This window comes from Solea solea, chromosome 3, assembly GCF_958295425.1.
Source record: "Solea solea chromosome 3, fSolSol10.1, whole genome shotgun sequence".
In the NCBI taxonomy this organism is placed as follows: domain Eukaryota; kingdom Metazoa; phylum Chordata; class Actinopteri; order Pleuronectiformes; family Soleidae; genus Solea; species Solea solea.
In genome coordinates this window covers 22,017,170-22,043,981 of record NC_081136.1, presented here as the reverse complement: position 1 = coordinate 22,043,981, position 26,812 = coordinate 22,017,170, and the positions used below count along the sequence as shown (strand labels likewise).

Sequence of the window (26,812 nt, the reverse complement as noted above, 5' to 3'; positions counted from 1 at the left end):
ATAAGAAATACTGTTCTACTGTATACCAGGGTATGTGATCATAGTAGAGCTGAGGCTGAGGATTTTTGACCTGAGAGCTTAGAAAATTAAACAAATGACAAATCAAATCAAATAATAATTAGTCACCTTCTCTTAAAATATTTTGGATATATCAGTGTCTGAGTAGAAGGATGATGAGAGAGCTTATGATCTGATGGGAATAAATCTGCCTCCTGTGAAAAGTCTGTAGAAGACTTTACTCGGCCTATTTACACTAGTATTTTAATGTTTAGCTCAATATTTTGATATAAAAAGTGAGAACCACTGCACTACAGTATACAAGGCTGTTGAGAGCCAAATGGTGTTATTGAATACATGAAAATACAGTAAAGCATACTTTAAGTATATATGTACATACACATACAACATAACTTTGAAAACATTTTGTCAAAAAAAAAAAGAAGACAATTCAGGTAATTCATTATCATGAAAACACGTCCTGCACCTCACATTTCTACAAATTCACTATGTACAGTATGAAAAACAGCAACAGCATCACATGTGTTTCTTTACATTACAGTGTATAATATATACTGTTTAAACCTTGTTTGTTTTAATGTTTTCTTCCAGCAGTCGCCATCTTCTAATCCAGACGTTAGAACCTGGTTTCTGGATGTGAAGTCGGCTGTGGGAAGAAGCAGTTGAACATTTAACACAGTTCCAGCTGTAATGGTTATATACTTTTAGGAAAAGGAAAAAGCTTTAGGATTTACAGTATGTGCATCCTTTACACTATAGCTACATTAAGATATGCACTGAACTCTGGACGTTCCCAAGTGATTATGTGAATGCTGTGCTGTTATGGTGCGTTCCATTTGTAGTTGAAACACCGACATAGGATTCCAAAATGACTGTCACTCCTTGTTCCAAGGTAAATGGAACACAGTTTTGAAAGAGTTCTAGGAGGAACTTTCAGGTATCCCACATTAAAACTTTGAATGAATGTTTGTCTTTTTAAAAGACATATTTTTAGTTACACATATTACGTACTTTGTTACACAAGTAGAGACAAAGCAAATTTTGAAAAATATGAAGTTAATAAAAAAAACAGTACAGATATCAAAAATTCTGATTAAGCCTAGACACTAAAGCTACAGTGAGAGGTGTTTGCTGGGAACCACATCTACAGTATTTCCCCATAAAAATAGGGAAGATGTCAAAACGCAGGAAATAATCTTATGTGTGCAGTGTGAACAATAAGTTAACATGTTTATTTTGATTAGACCACTTGTTTGTTTGGAAAGTGACCTGTAACTATAGAAATCCATGTGGAAGACCAGACCAGAAACAAGGCCATAGAAACAAACCATACTGTTGCTCACACATCAAAATACTTACGTTGCCATCTCTGCTCCACAAACTGCCTCCAGGGTAGTGGACTGTGACTGTTGTTGTAATCTGCAGGACAACATGAAGAGTATTGTGTTATGTGTATACAGTATTGAATCTTATGTGGAACTTCTTCACAGAGAGGCTTCCTACCTTTTCATAGTCGGAGTTCGTTTGTGTCATCTCCGGATGTTTCGTGAGGATGTGCAGCATGGCATCATGCAGAGTCAGGAAGAACATGGTTGGCTGAACTTCATCATCAAAGAAGCAACACTCGTGCAGTTTCTCCAGGATGTAAACTGCAGACGGGGAGGAAAAGTTACTAGTCACTAGAATAAGAAGTATTTTCATCCACAAATTTCCAAACAAAGTATTTTATTCTTTGCTGATGACACACAGCTTTACATTACACTGACCCAAGACCAATTGATTTTAACTTGACATCATATCCTGGATTGCAGAGAATGTTCTTTAGCTCAACCAGGACAGAAGTAAACGTTAGTGGTGCTGGACTCGAGAGACACCAAGTGAATATTCGACTGCAAGTTAAAGATCTGGGAGTCATTTTGAATGCAGATTTTTCTTTGATCCGCAGATTAGACATATTTTACTGAATGCTTTTTATTATGTTAAGAACATTGCCAGAGTGCAACCATTTGTTTTACAAGTCAGTGCAGACATGACTCTGATTCATGCTTTTATTCTTTGTCTAATTCATTTTGTCAATGCTCTTCTTTCTGGTCTTCACAAAAAGAGTGTCAACTTGGTCAGCTTGTTTCTATATGAAATGTTGTTTATGAGAAGTGCTATACAAAAAAAATGCTTGATTTGATGATGGATAAATTGAACTGACTAATAACTTTTGTTTCATACTTACCATCACAAGCCACAATGTAAATGTCCACCTCAACCCGGATCAGCTCTTTCAGTAACTGCAAAAAGGAAAAAACAAAAACATTGTAAGAGAATTCAACATGAAATAATTGTTACCTTTGATGCCGTGACATGACAACATACATTTTTGAGCCCCTTCAGAGCAGAGATATCCAGGAAGGAAACACCAGCAAAGTCCAGGATGAGGCTGTGGAGGTCCACTCTCGGAACATATATGTTGGCTGGAAGGTCGGCATTCCAGTTGATCCGGGCAGGAAGGTCCTTGAAGTCAGTGGGCAGGTCCAGCTCCTCCATGCTGCTCTCATCCTCTGATTCTTTTATTGGTCCGCAAGAGGTATTCAAGAAGCCTGTCTGTAATGGGAGATAATATGTCTGCCAAATTACAAACAACCAAAAATAATTCAGCCAGAGAGGATTTGAGACAGAGAGGGTTGAGAGAGTAAAACAGTACTTGTCTAGAGACCTCGAATCTGATACAAGTGCAACTCGGTGTTGAGGTTTCACGACCAGACCATGCCCCCTGAACTTCTCCCCACTCGCTCTCCCTCTGCTCTCAGCCCACTTCTTGGCATTTTTCCAAAATAAGACATTAGCCTCAGAAGAGTGGGTTTAGTTATCCTTTAAACACCTTTTTCATTTTAAACTGGGGGTCATTAAGACAACATGATTCAATTCTACAACTTGTTGTGGTAAATCTCAACTTGTTTCATGATTTCCAGGCTTGTGGTGGTAAACATAGCTGCCTTTCAAGAAGTTGACCCGGTACCAATACTAGAGTTAAAATAAATTTGTAAATTACTGCAAGATTGATTGGTTTTGGATCTCAGGACTGTAAACCTCATTCCCGAAGGAGGAAGCTCAAATTCACTGTGTAAATCAGAGGTCTCACATTGGCGACCCGTGGGCCACATGCTGTTTTTTTTTGTAGTAGATTAATTTTACATCACAAATACATTGTTATTGGGATCTTTATGTCATTCCATATCAACACAGTCATTTTTATTTTGAAATTCTGTGAGATATCTATCATTGCAATATTGTGATGGAATTTTGTGATATAATCTGTCTCATATCTGTGGTTTGCAGAAATGTACAATGGCCATTGTCCTGACTGCATATACTGTAGTGCATTTCACACAAATCTGTGCGGTAAACCTTGACAACGTTGTAAACCAAACACAACAAACCTTATCTTGTCAACACAACACATCATGTACAACACACTGTTACTTGCTTATGAGGAAATCATAGGTGAACTTTGTACTGTCATCACAGTCTAAATGTTTATCTCTAGCTAAGAATAGCAATTACTGTTACATATGTTCCAATAATCATACTTATTTTGTGTTTGTTTTCGACATAGTGGAAAAATGGAGCAACTAAGGCGTGTCATGTTGTCATCAATGAACAAGGTAAAGCCATTACTTACTGAGGTCCACTGCAGGTCACCTTTTTTTAAAAGCTTCCGGATCACTCTGAGTGCTTTATTTCTCTTCCTCAGCACTCGCAGTGGGTTAAATCCAACCTGAGCATAGAGATCAATTAGTTATCAATTAGTTATCAAGTTATATCTCCATTAGATAGATAGATAGATAGATAGATAGATACTTTATTGATCCTGAAGGAAATTAAATGTGTTTATAAACTTAATTTGGTTATTTTTAAGACAGCTTTTTCAATTGATTTAGATTCTGTGAGACAAACTCAACAAGCCAAACTATATATTTTGAATAAGAATACTTAAGGTACTTAAGTAATGGATAAAATGCATACTTACAGCTTCCACTAGCTTGTTCCTAAAGAACTCAATGTTGGCGAAGAAGATTGGCGACGGAATCCTGAAGATCTTCACACCTTCTGGCTCGTATATCTGAGGAGAGGAATTTCCCCAAAAAATATCACAAATCTTTTGAACATGAAGACATAATGAAGACTGTAAACCAGCAAAAAAAATATTAAATCATACATTAAACAGTGAGCTTAGAGATGATAATATCTTAGCTTTACGTTTACTCTCTTAACTTTACGTTTACTCTTGTTCATTTCTTTTATTATTCTTATATATTTCTATCCTTGTTTCATGTTCTTTGAATAGTATCAGCTGTAACACAATAATTTCCCCTCTGAGATCAATAAAGTATTCTGATTCTGATTCTAGCTTTTTTTAAACTTTGAACATAACCAGGTTGTGTGTTACCCTGGTTCCAGTATTTATGGTTACCTATGCTAACTAGCTTATAACTATTAACCTTACATGTAAAGGTCCAGTGTGTAAAAATAAGTAACATCTAGGATTAAGACTGATAACAAACACATGAAGGCTTCCTTCACCACTCCCTGTCCCAAGCACATAAGGGAACTATGGTTCACAAAATGTTTGTCTGTTTATGGCCCTTGCCTAAACTACATGTAAAAGGCATATACAATTTTTGATTTTAAGAGATTATACACTCATATTATATTCAATTTATCCCAATTAAACCTCCTAAATGTCACACACTGGACCTTTAATAGACAGGAAAAACAACCTTCCCATCTAAAGTTAGACCAGAAAAGAAGAATTGTTTTTGCCAAAATGTCTTCCTTTAACATGGCTTACATGATAGAAACACTAACCAGCTTACATCAATATAGTCCTTTCTGTCTTTGTAGATATCTGTTTCCTTGATGTTGGCCAGCACACTGCAGCGTGGACTGGAAAACAAACAAAGCTTCAGTCACAACTCATAACTCCGAAAGTTAACAAGACAAAGGCCTGGGTCATTCTTTCCACATCCGCGTGTTTGTAGCGGTCAGCTGGCTGTGGGCTGTGTGACGTAAATGTCATCATTTGGAACAGTATGCGCGGACAAACATGGACATGGACAAACTTGAGCACCAGAGACAACGAAGAAGACAATAACAATGGAAAATATGCCTGAGTGTTACGCTCACCACGCTCACCACGCTCAACACTCATTACTCAAATAATACAAGGACATACAAAAGATGGTGAACTTGTGGTGACACAAGTAAAATACGATCACACACTGCAGGAAAACAAGAGTGGGATTTACATGATTACACTGTGCAATCACAAGAGCCAATTGAGCTTATTTCTATGTCATTTATAATTTTCTTAAATTCCCCCAGAGCATATATGCATATTCGGAAAAGAGAAATGAGGAAAGTATAACCCAGGGCCAGGAGGCTAAAGCCATGCTTAGTGACTTGCTTATACTAACAATTGAACCCTGAGGACCACACTGAGCAGCTCCACACCGAGGCCTACAGCCAATCCAAGATCCAGCCCCAGTAATATGGCTGCAACACAGGTCCCGATCCAAACCACCTGGGAATAAAAGAAGGTGAAAAACACATGGTTAATCATCTAATTACTGCAAAAAGACCACAAAATGTTCCACAACTACGGAAGTGTAATGCTGCCACACATACAAAAAAAGTGGGGTGCTCAGTATTACGTGTTCTCGTTGTAACGAGAAACTATCACGTTATAACGAGATACGATGTTTTCTTGTTATATCGAGAAAACAATTTTGAAATAACGTGATAGTTTCTCGTTATAGCGACCAAACATCTGATCTCGTTATAACGTGATAGTTTCTCGTTATAATGAGAAAACATCTTATCTCGTAATAACGTGATAGTTTCTCGTTATAACGAGAAACTATGTTGTTATAACATGATAGTTTCTCGTTATAACGAGAAAACATCTGATCTCGTTATAACGTGATAGTTTCTCGTTATAACGAGAAAACATCTGATCTCGTTCTAACGTGATGTTTTCTCGTTACAATGAGAAAACATCTTATCTCATTATAACATGATAGTTTCTCGTTATAGCGACAAAACAATCTTATCTCGTTATAACGAGAAACTATCACGTTAGAACGAGAAAACATCTTATCTCGTTATAACGTGATAGTTTCTCGTTATAACGAGAAAACATCTTATCTCGTTATAACGTGATAGTTTCTCGTTATAGCGACAAAACAATCTTATCTCGTTATAACGAGAAAACATCTCATCTCGTTATAACGTAATACTGAGCACCCACCTTTTTTGTATGTGTGGCAGCATCACGCTACTGTACACAACCAATCATCAAACACAGCTATTTCTTTATAACTTCTCACGGATTAGGTATGAACTTACACAGTCTGGTTTGTCCCTCCTCCACAGGTAAGGGATCTCTCTAACCTGCATTAGCATGCCTTTCAGGTTGACGATGACCACGGCACCCAGCACAGACTATGAAATAAGGTAAAGGAAGTCAGGTCTAAGCCTGTCCACTGTCCATTTACGTCCTCTTATGTTGTGTAATGTCAAGTATGAGTGAGTTCGGAGGTTTACCTTAGGGAGTGGGTCTAGTAAGAATCCAATGGCCAATGTAACGATCATCACTATCACAGCTGACAGTAAACCAGCCACCTGAAAAGGACAGTAGAAAGTAGAGAAGCTAATGTAATGAAAAGCTTAGAAATCTTTCTCAGTTCATATATTAGTGCAATATTATATTTGCCCTAAATAATATTATTATTGTGTTGTGGGAAAATGTGTGGAATGTAAACGTGCTTGTCTTGTGACAACCTAAATTAAGCACAGTAGCAAACTGTAAATTAGTTTGAAGATATTGCAGGCTTTAACTGTAGTAATTCCATTAGGACCCCCCATTAGCTGTGCCCTGAAGCACTTGATACTCTTCCTAGGGTCCACAATTCAAAACTTACAATACAATACCAATAAAAAAAAAAAAATGGTTTAAATTAATCAGTATAAATCAACACATTCAATGGTAGAGTCCACAAAACAAAATATAATGCTGTAATTGTTGTGTTCTATGATAAAATTGTTATTTAAAACAGTATTGATAGAGAAAACACTGCTAAATCTCAGTAATATACTGTGTCGAATCTTGAGGAGCCGTTCCTTTCAAAGAGCCGTTCAAAAGACTGGCTATTTTGGATCTTTGTATAAAAATGTGACTTAGTGTAAATAAAGCTTTGACTTTATTGAGTTAATCATGCAACACCTTTTTATTTGTGGCACACTAAAAAACTAAGCAGTCTACAATGATCTTCCATGCAAAATTATACTGAACATAAAAATATATTAAAATAGAAAAACTTTTACAAAACAAGTTTCAAGTATAACCCTGCAGTGGACTCCTGAACTGTCCTTGGTAACATTAGTGCAAATTTTAGTAAACAATATTTGACTTGAAAGAAATATTATTTTGGCATTCTTTGGGTGATTTTTGTCATATTTTCCTGCAGACAGTGGTATTAGCTCAAGCAAATCATACAAAATATTTATTTTTAGGACTTTTCAGTATGTCCTGTTCAAACCTGGCTCAAACTCTAAGTAGACCTTGGTGTACCTGAGTCTTGCCGCCTGTGCTTTCCTGCACTGCACTCCTGGACAGAGCTGTACTCGCAGCAAAAGACTTGAAGGACGCTCCAAAGATGTTACTAACTCCAAATGCTATCAGCTCCTGTAGTCAAGTCAGAGAGAAAGCAGTTGGTTTATTTTTTTTAATATCACCCTCAAACATTTACCACAGTGGTTTTATCTTCTACAAACCTGATTTCCATCTATGGTGTAATCATGTTTCACAGAGTAGACTTTTGCCACAGAGAAGGCCACAGCAAAACCCACTATAGCCATAGGAAACGCTTCCACTGCTGACTCCTGGAAGATGTGCAGGTTTGGAGCCATTGGAGGCTCGTACCTGAAATTGAAAAAGTCAGTTCTGTTCATGCTCATGTACAGAATTCTCTTCCCTAACACTTCCTTAAGTAGTTTAGCCCATGCGTTCTTCTACATTTAAGACTAGAGCTATTTTCCTTGATATTCGATGATATTATTGTTTTTAATACTAATAACCCACAAACTTTTCCAGAAAATCCTCACATTTCAGGAGGTTGATTTCAGAAAAGGTTTAATAAATCTTTTTCTTTAAAAGTTAGCAATTTTACTATTTCCGCAAATTTCACTAGATTAAAAGTTTCCGTAAGTTTTTGTTACTGTAAAAAAATGGTCCCAAAGCATGGAGTGGTGCCAAGGCCCTATTGTATCCACTCTGATTATTCTTTTTTTCCTTCTTCCTCCTCATCATCATCATTATTATCATCATTTAATTGGTCTTTCAATTACTCTTTGAGAACATGTTCAAGGTCACCAATCTTGTGAATGGTGAATGCTTGTGTCAAGTTAGTCTAGTAAAAACAACAACACAATTTCACATTTTGTGTTCCCACTAGTTAGGCAGCAGACTTCCTTGATGATCCACGGTAGTAGCTAAAAGCATGTTAGCATTTTTAGCACAAAGCAAGCCTCCGCCCCGTCTCTATTCTTTTTCAGTTTCTTTTTGGGGCCAATCTGTCCGTGATGATAACCTGCGTAGCCCATCAACACTTGTGACCTTCACCTGTATTAATTTTTTGATTTAAAATATGACTGTTGATGATGTTTGTTGATACAATCCACAGTTTATGCCATCTTGAGAGGTTGTATTGTTTTATGGAATGTAAAATTGAATAAAAAATCTCCACCTCTGCTCTGATTTGACCTTTATTTTAAACAATAATAATCATTTCAACAAATAGTTTTTGTTTCTTTTTGATTTACAGATGTTGATGAATGACTTGTCAACTGATATCACTCAGTCATTCTTTTGACACATTAAGTGATTAATGAGGGGTGCGGCTTCACAGATAAACAGATATACTGTTTTTTTTATGTCCTCATTACCTTTACACAATGACTGATGGGTGTATAAATTACTCTGACTCAGCAGTAAAAAAAAGAGATAAAGGAATAATCCAGTATTGTGTTAATATGTTACGTTAATACAGATGCAATTTTAGAAGATAAAGAAAATATGGCAAAGATGTGGGAATTACTGTAATTAGATCCACATTTTTGCAGCGTTAGCTACACCTGCAGTCATATATGAAATCACTCTGATTTAGATTTGTTTTCTTCCTAACTCTACTTTTGCTGTTTTAAAAATGGGGGAATTGGGATTAAACAGAGATTTTCCCATTTAAATGTAATTTTTGTAGAGGAAAGAGCCCTTTTAAGTGATTGTTCAGGTTTCTTGCATCGTAATGATGTAATGACACAGTCAGTGCTGTCTCACTGTGAGAAAGCATTTTCTTTTATAGTTATAAACCACACCCCAAGTCCATTTTCATCTCACAGTGACACAGGAGCCAATGGTCTACTGCTGCCTCGTTGGGTAAATTTGAGTTGCTTGATCTGGGCAAAGGTTTTCCTGCCTTGATGTGAAATCGCTGACTTTTTCTATGGACTTTGGTGTGGGAGAGTGAGCGATGAAGAAAGCAAAACAAACTTCAGTTTCTTATCAGAAAAGTCAGTCTAATGGTGCAAGCGTGTTCTTTACATACAGTATTGTAGACTTAAGCACGGGTAGATTTTATGAGGTAAAATTGTTCGTTGTGTTCCCAGTCACAGCAGCCCACTAGCATTGCACAAGGTGATGTCAGCACTGACACATTCATTATGTGTCATTGCCCCATAAAACCACACTTCAAAGAACCTGAAATCTACCTTTAAGATAACAAGTACTGTCACTTCTTGAACCAATACACTGGGGTTAAGAAGTCTAATTTTTTTTTATAGAGTTATTTAATCAAAATCTCCCATTACACACTCTATGCTAGTTACTGTAATTTCTAATTTCTAAACAAAGTGTATATTTCCCTGAAGGCTTTGGGATAACATGACATCAAATGTGTTTTATGTGCAACATTTCTTACCCTTTTGGGATATGTCCAACAACATCAATGCCATATTTCGTCTTGAAGTCAAAGCCATAAGAGAGTCCGCATGCAATAACAGTCTGTGGAGGAAACAATTTGCAACTGTCAGTGACAGCTGTTAATACCCACAGGACTCACAGGACCAGTTTATGACCTTTTAGATTAGAGCTGAACCGATTAATCGATCACTAAATTAATCGACAACTATTTTGATAATCGAGTAATCGGTTTGAAGCTTTTTTCGTGATTAAAACATGATTTCCGATTGTTTAAGCTTCTTCAATGTGAGTATTTTCTTCATTTATTTGCTCTGGATAAGAAAGAAATCATTTTAAAGTTAATCATTTTGGTTTGTGGACAAAACAAGACATTTGAGAACATCATCATTTCCAGGTTTAACGAACACCGATCAACATTTTTTAAGGTTTTCTGATATTTTATGGACCAAACGATTAATCAAGAAAATAATCAACAGATTAATCGATTATGAAAACAATTGTCAGTTGCAGCTCTAGACTCGATTAACGTGACAATGTGAGCAATGAACAGACATGAGTGCTCTGCTTTAAATACCTCAAATAATCTCATAAATCAGATTATACAGTGTTAAGGACAAGCAGTCCTGCCAAGCACAGTCAAGTGTCAACATAATATTAATAATGCTGCCATTATGATGATGTGTTTACATAGCTACTAAGCCTCATGCTATGAAAACATTACAAGGACTGTGCTGCTCAATCTCACCATGATGACCTCTATGGGGATGGGCACTGGCAGCTTGGATTTGAATCGGTCGTTTATCTCCTTTACGACGAACACCACTACCATGATGACCAAAGAGATGACCACATCACACACATTGGTGGAGGTGATCTTGTTGAAGATGATCTCCAGGGTCTAAAAAAAAAAAATGAATTCAATTAATTATAGGGTATATATATTTGTTTTGTAGCCATTTCCCTCACAATATGACATGTATGGCAGTACAAGTGAATGATACAGTTTAGGCAAACATTTCTCAATCCCTTGTTCTATGTAGCTTTCTAGTAGAGGATGGGTTAAATGCAAAGATAAAGAATACAGCTCTATGCATTTTGGTGCCCTGGGCAAGATTGGGATTTGGTGCCCCTTTTTTTTCTTTTTCCTCTGCTGCTAACAAAGTTTACCCCTAGAAATGTTGTTTCAAAAACTCTGCCAATATGAATTCCGTTCATCAAATTTCTCATTCCCAGAACAATATACATTTGTATCATGGACAAACAGGACCAAAAAAATGAAAGATAAATGAGATGTGCCCTGTTTATCAGAAAGAGAAAGTGTTTAAGCAGCTCTCCACTTACATATATGATGGAGAGAGGGCCACTGATGCCTGGGACTTGCAGCCCGAGCACAAACTTGAGCTGTGACACCAGGATGTGGATGGCAGCTGCCGTGGTGAAGCCGGACACTAGGGTGTCAGACAGGTACATGACAACAAAGCCCACCTGCAGTACGCCCATCGCCAGCTGGAAGAGACACAGACGTCACACATCTCTCACCTCTGTCTCCACAGTGTTTCATTCATCATGCTGAGCTATGCTAATCACAATACGGCTCCTGAGCAAGGCTTCCAATCCCCCATTGCTCCCTGCACAGATAAATGCTGCACCCAGCTTGTGTGTGCAAAAATAACTAATAAGGAATAACTAGTTGTTACACTTAGGCTACAGAAATGGTTGCCATACTTTATAATATTTGTTGGGTGGTGCTACGGGCAGTATATTTAAATTGTTCAAGTGTAAGATGGGACATGATCCCCTCCACCCAACGCCTATAAGAAGGACGTGTCTTCCAGCTGATGATTATCAAAGAAGCAAGTAGGGTGCCTTCAGGGGCCACTAGGAAAAACTTATTTTTAGCCACATTCACTCTTCCTCAACAAAGTCAATAGAGAAAATCAGCATTTCTTTTTAGTTTACAGAGACACACGAGCTGCAGGTCTACTGCTACATTGTTTGGCAAGGTTATGTAATTCAGGCAACATTTTCTCTATGGGCTTTGGTGTGAGAGTGAGTGGATGTCAAACCAACACAAACTGTAGCATCAAGTCAGAAAAGGCTATCTAATGGTGGCATAAAGCAGCAAACATTTTCTTCAGACATCATAGACTTGGGCTGACATAGATTGTATTAGTTGAGTATGTGGTGAAATGGCTTAAATCTGTATAAAAGTGCTTTCTACAACCACATTATTAATATTAAAAAGTTGAAAGGAAACAATTACTTTAAATTGAGAGACAAGAGAGTAGCAGTGAAAACAACTACAGCATAATAAGTTGGTGAATCTTATTTCAATGTCAAGATTCACTTGCTGATGCACTGGCCCTTTAAGAGTTACAGTTGTTAACAGTAGGTCAGTCTCCCATGTATTCACTCAGTTGGAAGGCTGACAGTTCGTCTCATGTCTTCAGGGAAGGTGTGTGTTCATGCCAAATGTAAGTAAGATAACTTTTATTCCCCTTGCGTAACTATTGATAACTAAGTATCACTAGTCACGTTCTGATTGTGCATATTATTTCATTATGTCATTATTATATCACTTGTTTATTTCTTTGTGCAGTAGATGCCACATTCTTCCTTATTTAAACCTGCTGAAACTGAAGCTCAGCCTCCATGATTTTCTTACTGGAGTCACACATGCCATTGTGTTGCTGGCTGTACTCTACGCAACTGCAGAGGCCCCAAATCTCTTTTAATGATTGTATGATAATGTAAGATGTAAGATAAAGAGACATTTTGTCCCAAGGTTATATGGTGTGTTCCATTTGTCGTCAAAACTCCGACTTGGAGCAACCTCACATATCCATCGTACAAATACTGCTATTTTTTTTTATACCATTAACAGCATTTCTGTAACATTTGTTTCAAAGTAAATCAGTTAGTAGCACATAATACTGTTAAACCTTTAACCATAGACATGTTGCTATGCTGTTTGTTTCTGCAAACTACTGTGTAGAGCGGGGGTCTCAAACTCAAATGACCTGTTGGCCACTGACTGTCTCATCTGGTCAGCCGGGGGCCAGTCAAGTAAAAAAAAAGAGCTCGAAATTACATATCAATATGCCGCATTTATTCCCTTTTTTATATGTACTCTATTGCCTCGTGTGAGCTTTTCCATCTTTTATCAATTATTCTGTACAGCACTATGGTCCACTGTGTTTGTTTTAAAGTGCTTTACAAATAAAGTTGAATTGGATAATTTAAATGCCTGTTTTAATATGGAACAATATTGACAATAAAAAAAAAATGTTTATGGTGTAAAATTAATCTATTAATAAAAAAATTAAAAAAACAACACACAGAAATGACTTTTTAATCGATTAATTTCAAAATAATAATAATAATTACTCGTTACAACTTGATATTGTTTGGAGGGCCACATGAAATCGATTGAAGTGAGACCACTGGTGTAGAGGTTATCAACTGGTATTGCTAACAATGGCTAGCCCAGCATGCGTTTGCATCAATGTTTTTTTCCGACTTGTCTCTGGAACGGGGTAAACATTGAGGTGACGTCACTCCCAGCTCCGAGATCCAATGTAAATGGACGAAGGGTAGCAAGGGTAGCTGTGCAAAAGCTTCCTGTCACAATATTATTAGCCCTGCAATCCTACTGGGGGAGGGGTTACTGCATACCTCTGTCTTCAGATCATAAATAAATTTTATTCTGAACACTGGATGTTAGGTTAAAAATAGATGAAAACCAGAAGGTGTTTAACCTGCATGAGTCCAGCGAGGAAGGTCACAGATGAAGCCACCAACACTCGCTGCTCGTCCCTCGTCAGGCCTTCAAATCCTGTGATGTTGAGGGGTGGACCCTCGTCTGGGACCAGCCTGGTGACCACTGACCCGATCATCAGACACAGGACAGGGAACGGACCTGAAAAGAGACACACAGGGAGTATATGTTACAGTCTTAGTTTATAGAGATTCAAACACACACACACACACATTGATATCATTGACATCATTGACATAATGCATTCTCTAGCCCCTTACCCTATCCTTAACCATCAGAACTAATGGTGCTTTTTAATTATACACTTCTAGCACTACTCGGCTCTGCTCGACTTGACTCTTGGTTTGGTATCAGGTACATCGTTTTCCATTACTTCAGTACCTCCTCAACATGGACGGGGTTGACCTTGTTTTATACTTGACACAAACACACAAACTACTTATGAGCAGAGCAATTATTTTTGCTGTGCTGAATCATTATAATCAGTTAATTACAAAGATTTGTTGCACGAATGGACCAGCACATCTGGCTGTCACAGTCACTGAACTGGAATATGGCGGAACTGGTTGTGATTTCAGCTCACGATCGCCGGCTTTCTGCAGTGCTGTCACTAAATACACCAGACTCCTCTTTTAAATATTGAGATTTTAGAAATGTCCTCGCTAAATGTTGGAGATAACATTATTATTATTAGTAGTAGTATTCCTTACCCACTGAAATGTGCCTGGAAGTGCCAAGGAAGAAGTAAATGATGACCGGGAAGAACGCAGAGAAGAGTCCGTACCATGGTGGCAGGGAGGCCAGCAGACAGTAGGCCAGACCTGCAACACAATAACATGCTCATTTAATATACACTCACCATGAAGTACACAGACAGCACATCTAATAAGATGTGGAGCCCAGTGAGGTCTTCTCCTGCTGTCGTCCATCTGCTTCAAAGCTTCTTTATAGGTTGATTGTAAAGAGTAACGTTACTGCCTTTCTATCACCTCGTACCAGTCGGGTCATTCTCCTCTGACCTCTGGCACCAACAAGACATTTTATCCCATAGAACTGATGTTAACTGTATATTCACTTCTCTATAAATACTTTGTTCTGATGCTCAGTTTGAGCTTCAGTAGCTTTTGTTCACCATACTAAATGTAGAGATGTGATGGGCTAATAAGATGTTTGCATTAATGAGCAATTGAACAGGTGTACTTGATAAAGTTATTGTTTAGCTTATAAGGACACAAGAGCTGCTGTTTCTATTATCTATAGTTTTGTTTTTGTCAGTTCAGTGTTCATGGGGACATTCGGATTTATCTCTAGTTTTACTCTGAGCAGAAATATCTGCACAATTTTTTTTTTTTAGAAAAAACCTCCAAATAACCTATCGTTGTTGTTTTTGCTCCTATTTTCACTTGTTTCCCCCTCAGAATATCAGGGAAATCACTATCACTAACACTTGTGTAACTTGTTTCTAACCTTACAGTCAAGTCTTTCCTCTGGCGTCTGTTACAGCTGCTTAAGATAATGATTTTGTTATGAATCAGTTTTTTAATACAGTACATGTATTTTTTTTCTTTTTATTAGTAAAAATGATTAATGTTAAAATTAATTTATGTTGATCATTTATCAGAATCAGAATCTGTCTTCATTGCCATGTAGGTTTTTTTAACATACAGTGATACAGTTGCTGTGGTCTCTTAACAAATATGAAAAGATGATAAGATGCAAAAAGGTCTCAACTATCAGAATCTGACAGGGACATTACATCAGGCTTACATCACAGCAATCTTTTTATTTTAATAATTCCTTTCTATTATTAGTCTAATTCAAATTTGCTAGTGAGGAAATTCCACTGCTGCTGCTGTGACTCTTTTAAGCACAGCTGGCCAAAGACATGACAAGACCGGGGCCCCCAAATAGTGTGTTGTAAAAAATAAATATAAATAATGGATATCTTTAGATATTTATATAGTTTTTATCTTAAATTATTTGGTTTTATTTTGTGGTTGAGAATTGCACATCTGTTCACATTTTGGAAAGCCATTGAAGTGGTTTACTTATCTACAGTAAATGCAATGTGCAAATTAATACTTGGCCATCTGTGTGTGTGTGTGTGTGTGTGTGTGTGTGTGTGTGTGTGTGTGCGTGTGTGTTGTTGATACTTACCCTGCAGCACAGCGACCAGTCCGGTGCTGACCCCTGACACGATGTCACTGAGCAGCCACTCTTTGACTCTGTAGATTTTCAACCAGCCAATGATGGGCAGGAGAGAGAGCGCTGCATTCTTGGCACGCCTGGCATCACACCTGCAAGGATACAACAGAGACAAGGATAAAGTCTACATCGTACAGCTTCCATATGTGTGAACAGAGAGCAGGTTTTGACAGTGTAAATTGATCTTAAAGGGATACGTCAAGCTTTTCAAACACGGTTGCACACTTTATTCCCAGAGAGTGTGTCACCGTTGACATGAAATAGCCTGGGACAGAAGGAAATACTATTTTCAGTCTCAATTTATTGAATTTAAAACTTATATCATCAATATTTGCTGTCCTTATTCTGAAAAAATCTCTTTTCTCATTTCACCTTCTCTCTCCAACACTGAATTCCATAGAGAAAATCCAACAGTTAGACATCATGGGACAGTAAATTGTGCTGCCTCTATAAGTAAATTCAGATGTATTATTTTGTGACTTTGCTGCTTGAAATCCTTTTTTTTTTATAATTTATCCGAGAGAAACAAGCTAATCAAATGCAGCAACAGTAGACTCGCCACCCTTTTTACCCGTGAGATAAAAATGCTGATTTTCTCAGTGGACTTTGGCACAGGAGAGTGAACAGTAAAAACCACTGTCTAACAGCAATTAAAGCAGTTAACATATCCTTAAGATATGTAATCAAGTGTAGAATAACCTTTTGTTGATAGGCTAAACTGGCTTTCTTTGTATCCTTGCTGGCAGATATGTTATCACAGCAGTGTCAGTCAGTGTTGATAACATGTCAATAACTCATACAACCATACTGGCTCTTTCCATGTTGAGGTAGAATGTTGGAAGGAAATGATATGAGGTATAGATTCCCTTCTCAGAATTTCCACTTGATGACACTTAATTCTTCTGCTCAGTGACATTTCATTGTAGCATGAGTCAGTTATAGTGTATTTAATCAGTCAATCATGTATAATGAGCAAGGGCAATTTTAAAATGATTCATTCCAGAAATAAAATGCATAATATCATTAAGTCCTCATGATTTTTCAAGTGAATGTTTTTCATAAATAATGTACTTTGCTGTTTTCATGTGAAATTAGTGTTTGGATTAAGGGCCCTGAGAAGCAGCAAATACCAGGTGAAGATAAAAACAAACTTAACTCATTAGGTTAAAACCATTAAGCTTAAAAGTTATAAAAAAGTTATATAAAAAAAAAAGTTTAAGTTAGTAAACAATTCTGGCTGCTCTCATTTGCATATCATATTTAATACTTTGTAATTTATCTGGTGACATTTTACAATAAGGGTACATGAGTTAGTTATTAGTTATTAGTAAATATTTGTAATAAGCATTGACTAATTAACATTTTAACTAATTATTTCATAATAATTTATTAGGGAGCAACTGTTTATGGGAGTACTTAATTAGCATCCATTAACTATAATTTGGCATGTATTAACTGTCATTAATATTTATCAATGCTGGAACATTAATTTCCATGTGGGAAGTTGATTCTGATTTAAGGGTAATAATGGTTAATAAATGCTTAACAGAGTTAAGTAATGATTATTTAGTGCTATTACACAAACAATTAGTGTCACTCTACAGTTTACACTTTACAGACACAACCTTTAATAACTAACGACTTCATTAAGATGAATAAATAGTTAGTTAAACCATTCATTATCTGTTAGTAAATGCTGCTAACTGCATGAAGTAATCCGTCAAGTAATATACTCTCATTGTAAAGTGTTACAAATGATCTTCCTTGGACATATGCTCTACTTATTTTTCTTAACTCAATGAGTTTTAACTGAACCACTTTGCTTACATTTTCCTCAAACAATGTTTTAAAAAAGTTATTGCATATCTGAACGTAATGCATTAGAAAGTTACTTGTTAGCTGAATAGTGACATCAGATTAAAAAAAGATTGAATTTACTTCCTCAAATTTTACCTGATTAAAGAACATTTTGGTTCTTCAATCTCTGCAAATAAATACAAATATATCTGTGTTATAGCGAGACGATAACAACAACCAATTTCTAGCTTGATCTCAAAGTGTTAAAAATGAGCAAAACATTACACAAAATGCCAGTTATGGTAGTAAAACGTTCAGATTTCTACGGACTTGGGCTATTGGCCATCTTGTCCTTAAGAATAAATCTCTGATATAAATAAAATAAGTACAGTTTTACAAATACATGTAAAGGAACAAGGAGAAACTCTTTGTACCCAGCTGTAAATTCATCACAACACAGCAAATCAACAACCAAAACCTGAAGTAAGTGAATCAGTGGCAAGTGGACTTTTAGATTTCTCAAAGATGATTCATCTCTTATCCAAAAGGCTTCCTGAGTTTTGAAAGTTTTTGAAGAAACACTGCCAACGATTCACTTACTTCTGGAGAACTATGGTCTGGATAAATGAGAATCTACACAGACAACAAAGAAAAGCATCTTCCTCACGTGAAGAACTGCTCGAGGTGGTTCAGGATGGTCTTGCGGGGCCTGTAGACCTTCTCATGCTCCTCGCTGAAGGACTCCTCAGAGTAGATGGGCCTGGCCACCACATACTGCTTGGCTCCTGGTCGCATCATTGTTGCCTCTGCTGCTTGGAGGACCGCTGCTTCCTCTCTATGTGGCTCTGAGGTGCAGTAATCGCATTAGAGTTCGGAAGAGGATCCTGTCCTGCTTTGAAAATTACTTTATCAAAGAACATTAAGAGGCCACACAACAAAGGTCCAGACCCCCCCCCAAACCTGGGCAAGAAGACATGTGCCACATCAGGACCTGCACTGTCAGGCTTCATTTGAGCCGGAGAAACAGACTCACACCAGCATGGCTTGCTTTACAGTTTTAACACTTCCTCACTTCTACCATCAACTTTTGACATCTTTAGAGATATGAGAATGTTGAGCACCATGGGTTTCTGACTGCTTATGAATATCCTGTGTTGTGTAAAATATTATACCCATCTAATCTATCTCTATATATGGATATATATTGATATATCAATAGAGACAAGATATGGCCTTATATTTAGGATATTGTCATATCAGGATTTGGCCTCTCTGATGTCTTTTACTGGTTTTGTTGGAGAACTCATATTTAGGCATTTAGTGATGTTAACTTAGGTATTGTTTGAAACAGGAAACCGACCTAAAAATTTTATTTAAAAAAAAACGTAGCCTGACAGCTCTTTTTCTATTTTAAACTTGATTATCATTATTTGTGTTAAAGCAGAATTTGACCATATTTATAGGGAATGTCAGTGTCTCTTGTACATAAAAGATGTATATATAACATAAATACAACAAATACCATTTAAAGATAACGAGTGTGTTTTAAGAATATAATACAGATACATATACAGCTAGATTAAAGAAATGTCTTCACTGTAGTGAATTAATTAGAGTAGCCTACACTGTCATATACTTTATCCTCATTAAGTTCATTGAACTTCATTCTTATCTTTGTCACCAAGTATCCAAGTATTAAAAAGTCATGACTCATTGTGAATGATGTTGATTGTGATTTTGTCCAAGCGGTCTCATTTCACACATGTCTGCAAACTTTAAAGTACAAAAAAAAGATAAACTGAGAAAGCAAAGTGTAGCTTTGTGCCTCTTTAAATTAATTCTATATTCTACACTGGCAAACTAGTCATTTATAGTACAGATATAGATAATATCTACAAACAGTAGCCAACAAGAAATAGTGAGTTTAAATAACTTGATAGCTGTGTTGCAACAGTATGAGTCATCAAGTTGAGTTGACCTGTATTTCAAAAGCAGCAGGGGATGTTTTGTCTCCCTTGAAATTTCTTTATTTAATGTTACTTTTTTATTGCCATTTTCATTTCACAAACCTCTAAAAAAGAAGCTAAAAAAATAGTCAGTGGCATATAAGGAAAAAGCCCTACAAATAATGAGATATTGTTTGTAAGCCCTTGCTCAAAAGCTTTCTATCTCTCCACTAACCTTCATACCTGCAGAGATTTATCCCACACATACCTGACAATGCTCAAAACTGTCCCAAATCCAAAGTATCTGCTCTCTCTTCTGACTCGTCGCACTCCTGGAGATGATCTGGGATCGGCGTCAGTTATGCCATCAATAAAAGCCTTGTTTGTTTCTTATCACAACTGTAATTATTAACACTAATTATGATAAACTCAAAAGCTGTGTTGCACAGCTGCTGGATGCTGGAGCTATCCTTGACCATTGTTCTCACTGATATCTGTAAACTGCAATTTTCTGCGGTGGGTTTCCGGGCCAGAGGAGCATCGGAATGATACTGTATCGATGGGCAGGATAGGGAGGATGTGGACGGGACAGACTGGACAGAACAGGTTATTGTTGTGCACTGGAAATCAAGTGACTTTTCAGAGGGAGGCACTCTGACGGCAACAATGGTTTGTGTTCTGCAGGAACTGGGATTGTTGGCGGAAATAACTGCCCGAATGAAGGAGTTGGATTTCTAATGTCAGCGTGTGAGATCAGATGATCTGGTGCTCTGACAAAAACAGGACTGGGCTTCACAACACACATCACAAGCTCAAGACGTCTTAAAACTTAAAGCTGCAGTCCGTAACTTTTGGTGACATTGTCAACATTGCCTGTGTTTGGTCTTAGTGGGACGAGGAGTTGCCAATCATTACTGCTTGTATAAATGACATTGTAGTTCTATAAACATGTCATCAATTGTTGTATATCTGCTCCTGGTCTCTTTCTTGTGTCTCTACCTCACCTCCCTCTTGTCCTTTCTCTCTTTGTGTGAATTGTTAGGTTTCTCTGCTCTTGATGTTGTCTATGTACAGTGCCTTGAGATAATGTATGTTGTGATTCGGTGCTATACAAATAAAACTGAATTGAATTGAATTGAATTACTCACCAGGTTGCTGAAGTGCCTCTGCTTATTTCTCACCAACCTTTTTGTTTTTTTAAATTGCCGTGGTAGTCCCTTGAGGAGATGTCAAAGAGGCTGGGGTTCCTTTTTAAATAAGTATTTTACTATGTTTTGTTTTTGTTATATATAAACTTATTTTTATTTTAAATTTATTTATGGGCTCCACATGTGTTTGGTGTGATTCTGTTAGTTTTATACACTTTCTGTATAAGATTAAAGGGAGAATGCTTCCAAAAGCCCTGGCTTCTTTTACTCAAGGTTATACAAAGAGTGGACAGAACAGACAGAGAAAGACAGTTTTTTTTCTTATTTAAAGTAACGCCAAACAAACTGATAAGAGCAGCAACTGTAACTGTAACTGTGTGTGTGTCTGAGTCACTAGTGGACTGCTGGAATGCAAACGTCACAGGAAAGTGTGTGAATGACCTTATTGAAGTGTCGACTCAGAATTAAGTGGAGGTATCATCTGCCCCACCACTGTTTGTCAAGGCTCATGCACGGTTCACACTATGGGAACAGTTTGTGTGTGTTCTTGTGCCTCTTTAGGACCTTTTCGGTCACAAACACTGTCCTTGTCAGGACCAGTAGTCCTCATGGAGACCAAAACCTGATCTTAATTAGGCAGAACCTAATTTCTAAAGGAACTGGTAACATTTAGGACTAAGATTTGAACTGTGGGAGTGAGTACATTTTGGCTGGTCCTTAAAAGAGCTTAAAATGATTGGGTTTAGATTAGGGTAAAAGTTAGGGTAAAGTGTTTAGTTGGGATGGTTACGGTTAGGGTAAGGGTGGGGTGTCCTCACTACAAATGCTGCAGAAACATGTGTGTGTTACATGTGTGTTACTTGTACTTGTTACCTCTTTAGGACATTTTCTGGCATAAACACTGACCTTGTTAGGACCAGTAGTCCTCATATAGACCAAAATCTGGTCCTAATGAGGCAGAACCTCATTTCTTAGCAACTGGTTAAGTTCAGAGTTAGGGTTAGACATTAACTGTGTAAGGGAAAACACTTTGATTAGGTTGTCCAAATGAATAGAATTTAATAGTGTCCTAAGAAGAATGACCTCTGTGTGTGTGTGTGTGTGAGTGTAAGTGTGTTTGTGTAAATCCAGAACAATGATTGTACAGTTTGTCCTTCTGAAAACAAAAGCTCCAGTTTCAGAGATGTTCATGGTTATTTTCCAAATGTTTTCACTTGCCAGCATTATTGTGTGATTATTATTGTTATTTTCCTTTTCTGTATTGTCACACATCATCAGTGCAACAGTAGTGCCTGTGTGTAAAATCCCCATCTCATCTAAATTAGTATAATAAATCACTGTAATTTGAAAGCTGTTCTCTTTGTCTCCCCACACTATAAGTGATAAGTGACAGTTTAATATCTGATATAAACGCTGGAACAATGACTGGTTGTTGCCTCGAGGTCATTGAATTTCCACTCAGTTGGCATTTATTTTCCATTAATAAAACAGAAATTCTAAAGGTGACAGCGTGTGAATGTGTGTATCTGTGTGTGTCAATGAATGTTACCCATAAATTAATTCATCATCATGATGATGGTGATTAAAACATTGGTAATTTTTTTCCTGCTGGGCTGTCTCAACAAGATGTCAAGCTTTCTATGAGGATAGACTGTGAGTGTGGAAGAAAAAAACACTTGCGAGGGAGTGTTATTTTGGTACCAATCAAAGGAATTGCAAAAAAAAAGTGGTACCGTGCTGTACCGAACTGTTCCACCATGTGGAAACGCAGTTAAAGTTTGTTACAAGTGACACAAAAATGTTTTAAAGCTCCCCGTCAACAACTATGTGTACACGGACAAGTAATTGCAATAAAAATATGTCACGTAAACATGCCAAAACGAAAACTCTGATCTGATACGGCCCAAACTAATTTAATTCCAAAGGAGAGGGCTGGTAACATCATTCAGATCAGTGTTCAAATAAACATTTGATCCAATCAAGATTGTTCCTGTTTTGTTACTGCTGTATTTTCATTCCAAAAAAAGGAATAATGAACAGGCACAAAAGGCACAGATGCATAAGAGGAGGCAAATGAGACATATAGTGGACAGTGAGGGGATGAGCAGACATGTGCTGTGTTTGTTTACTACAGGAGCAGAAGTGAAGTTTCGTCTTCTACTTCCAGAGAGAATTAGACAACACTGCACATGTCAAAATAGTCCTAATTTAATTTGGTGTCCATGTAAGGATGGAATTGTAAAGAAATGTTGCACATGTTAACATAGCTAATGTCTCCAAGTAGGCTTTGAGGGGAGCTTGTGTCATATTCAGCTCTCCTTCGGTCCCCATAGTTTGTACCGTGATATTCTCTCGACGCATTGATTTGCTACAAATGATGTAGAAAAGTAGGACAGCAATGTCACTTGGTAAATGTCTTACTAACTACCACGTGCTTTAAAGAGACGCGAGCGAAGCGTGCTTGCAAACAAAAGAAAAACGAAACAAAGTCACACACAGAGAACAAGAACGACTTGTCACGTCAGCTCTCAGTAGACACAGTGTCCTGACCTGGAGGGCACTGACTGTGGTGAGATAGATAAAGGGGATGTAAAGTCATTGAAAGAAGAATGTGATGTTGCAACACTGTAAAAATGTCCTGTGTTTCCATATGTAGGCCTGTGTTACAGCACACATGTTAATATGTCACAGGTGACCAGGCCCAAGTGTTTCATGGGTCATTTATGTCCTTCACCTACTGAATGTTTCTCAAAGTCAAGGCAGGATCCCCTAATGACTGACTTTTAAGGATATTGTGTCAGTGGACCACACAGAAGGACTGCTCCAGTGAAGAATTGAGTCCTTCCCACAGATAATCTACCTGTCCGGGATTATTGTGTTTATTGAGATTAGTCAGGCTGGTGTATTTGTATGTTTCTGAGGCTCTTGTGTTTCCTGAGTTGGTTTGATTCACTGATTTTACTCATATAGTTTTACTTTTGTACATACAGGGTTGCTGTTTCGATTTTGTTTGTTTTGTTTTTTCCTTTTCATTTGTTACGTTATCTTTGACATGTAGGAGTATATTTGCACGCTTCAATAGGTACAATCTGCAGCATCTTTGGCTTCTATCATTTTTCTCATCATTTCTTCATTCTTGTGTAAAATCTATATACTGTACGTATATGGTATACACTTATGTATTTATGTACTGTATATACTGTATATCTTTGCTCTCAATTTGCAATGTCACCTGCACCTGTTTTATATTAATCAAACCTATGTTTTTTTTGGCTGTTCCTCAGTTTTTTGAACATTAATTAACAGATTGCTGGAATAAAAACATTTTAGGTTTTATTTTTTTATTGTTTTCCGTTAGAGATAGATTGTAGTTCTCAGTTTGGTTTTCATGATCTAACAGCAACTAATGGCCTAAACTCAGTTATTTGCCTCCTTTTAGATTTTTGTATTATTATTATTATTAGTGTTCTTTCCTTTTCATTCATTAATGACTAACCTTTTTTTTCATTTATGATCTCTCCCCTTTACTCACACAATCCAGTGACTCATGAAGCGTTAACTGATAAATTGTTCTCCACTCAATGTTATCTGATCTTTCAGTGCAATATCCACTTGACTGTTGGCTTATTTTTCACAGAGTAACAGGTCACATGTGTAAACAGTTGTAATGTATTAGTCATCCGTCATTCATCACTGGAACGGCGATGAACTTCATCGTTCATAAAATGTACAGGAAAAGTCTAATAGAGGATACTTTTGAGCTGCAAAATGGAGAATGATTTTCACAGTACCTCATCAAAAATGTTTATTATTAGCATTATTACTTCCAGTTAAATGAAAAATAAAGTTTTACTGACTTGTTATCATGGTATTCCTGTCTTAAATGGAGCTTAATTTGCATCAAACTTACATTTTCCCTCCCATATGTGTCCATATAATGTCCCACAGTGGTAAACATGATGCGTACTCAACAGGGTCACAGAAAATCATCACTGAATCCATTCGTAGCCACTTTAGAGTTAAAGCTGCTATAGGCAGAATCACTAGAAAGTTTCATCTGCAGGTCACAGGGGTCACAGCCGAGCTCCTCTCATCAGATGAGCACAGACAGACGCACTTGTTTCATACATACCAGGCAACCATGGCTAAGATGAAGGGAATTGGGCTTGTAACTGGAGGGTTCCCTGTTCAAATCCCAGGACAAGTTCTGCCTTCTGCTCCTGCACCCAGTTTGTGTGTTCACAACTAGTGTGTAAAAAAAGGATAGGTTAAATTCACTATCACTAATTGTTGTGTGTGCAAATAAAATTCATTCTTATTCTTATATAGGCCAGATGATCTGAGGGAATTTCTCCATCTGTGACAATATTATTGTGTTTTATTGCATTCACTTTTCTGAGTTGCCTTTCTATTTTTAGATTATTTTGCAGGGTTAGAGGTTGTAATCAGGGCTGGAGTGGCAAACCATTCCAAAAAAAATAGATCTGTATGAGAACAGCCAAAAGGAGTGCCTGTTCTGTTCTCTCTGAACTTTTTTGGTCAAAGGTTATTGGTCAAAGTTTCCTGTCAAAAATTAGCAAAGGTTATAAACATAGCTCAGATGAGGTAATCTCTCCCCCTCTCTCTCTCTCTCTCCTTTTGCCCCCTTTATACCTGGCATTGAAATGTGTTTCCTGTGATCGGATTGCAATCAGATAGCACCTGACCAGGTGTAAATACACCTAAAGATGGTCATGATGCGGCTAACGTTGTTGTTGTTGATATGGCAGCAGCGCACAGGATGTGACACTGTTGTCTGCTGCTGGAAATCTTTGCAGAAAAAGAGGGGGAGGTGACATAAAGGGGAGATGACTGTGATCAAATGGCAATTGGATGTTTACACCAGACATGCATGTTAATACCAGGTGTAAATGCATGTGGTGGGGTGCTATCCAATTGCTGTCTGATCACAGAGTGCATTCTAATGCCAAGTGTAAAGGGGGCCTTTGTCTCAGAGCACTAGGTTTACATCAGGGGTTGGCAAGTAAATGTGGTCTAGGTCAGTTTTTCCTGAGCAATTGAATATTGGGCAAAAAAATATCATGTGTTCATCAGGCGAAATCTAATTTCTGCAGAACTTTTTTTTCTTTTAATCTAAACTATCCAATCATGATCAAAACTTTAACAGAAGAAAACAAAAAAACACAACTTATTATAAGGAGATTTTGAGATTTTAGTAAAACATTGCTATCTAGGAAAAGAAATAAAGAGTAAAGCACCACGGCACCTTCAAAGTTTTGGCCCACAGGCTGCCAGTTGCTGACCAGGGATTTTTATCACTTTGCTAAAGCAGCATTAACAAACTTTAGAATGTTGCAGGCCGATACAAATTCTGAAAAATCTTCTCTAGTCGTAACTGAAATTATATATTATTTTGTCTCATTAAAATAATATTTGGAATTTGTATTAATGTGTATATATCTATACTGTAAAATGTAAAAGTTACCTTTATTGATAAAAGTAATCATTAAAATAAAATATTGCTATGTGTATGACTGATTTACTGTGAAAGAAATATGACATAAGTGCAACATTAACTGTAAAAGCAGTGTTTGTATGGTGGCAGCCCATATCGAGGTTCCGAGTTGGAAATCGGAGTTCTGCACCATTATTTACTTTACTACTACTCTACTTCTTAACTTTTTTAAGAAAAAAAGTTAAGATTTTATTGAATTTGCTTAGGAAATATTTACACTTGTGTAGGGCACAAAACAATGTAATTTATACTACAAACAAATCAGCCCACATGAAGCAAACAATTTGCAAAACAACCCAAACAGAAAAAAAAGAATCCTAAATCAGAAAGATCTTTCTATTTTTTTAATTTTATGACCTCTCATGGCTGATCTGC

General features: G+C 37.1%; 1 protein-coding gene across 2 annotated transcripts; it reads right to left on the bottom strand.

Moving 5' to 3' along the window:
- Positions 1–583: 583 nt before the first annotated feature.
- On the bottom strand, positions 584–25,143 carry LOC131456585 (chloride anion exchanger-like). 2 transcript variants are annotated; one of them, XM_058625050.1, is made up of 21 exons: positions 25,055–25,143; positions 18,496–18,673; positions 15,984–16,123; positions 14,537–14,647; positions 13,807–13,967; positions 11,390–11,554; positions 10,794–10,946; positions 10,047–10,129; positions 7,846–7,993; positions 7,643–7,756; positions 6,616–6,693; positions 6,418–6,513; positions 5,487–5,593; positions 4,887–4,956; positions 4,040–4,132; positions 3,692–3,787; positions 2,386–2,613; positions 2,246–2,300; positions 1,522–1,667; positions 1,378–1,437; positions 584–664 (listed from the first exon to the last, which is right to left on the bottom strand). In XM_058625050.1, the coding sequence occupies exons 2-21, from the start codon at positions 18,624–18,626 to the stop codon at positions 635–637; spliced, it is 2,265 nt and encodes a 754-aa protein (XP_058481033.1). In that variant the 5' UTR covers positions 18,627–18,673; positions 25,055–25,143; the 3' UTR covers positions 584–634. The 2 variants fall into 2 exon arrangements, with proteins under 2 accessions (XP_058481033.1, XP_058481032.1); XM_058625049.1 differs by lacking the exon at positions 25,055–25,143 and adding an exon at positions 20,043–20,272.
- Positions 25,144–26,812: the final 1,669 nt, after the last annotated feature.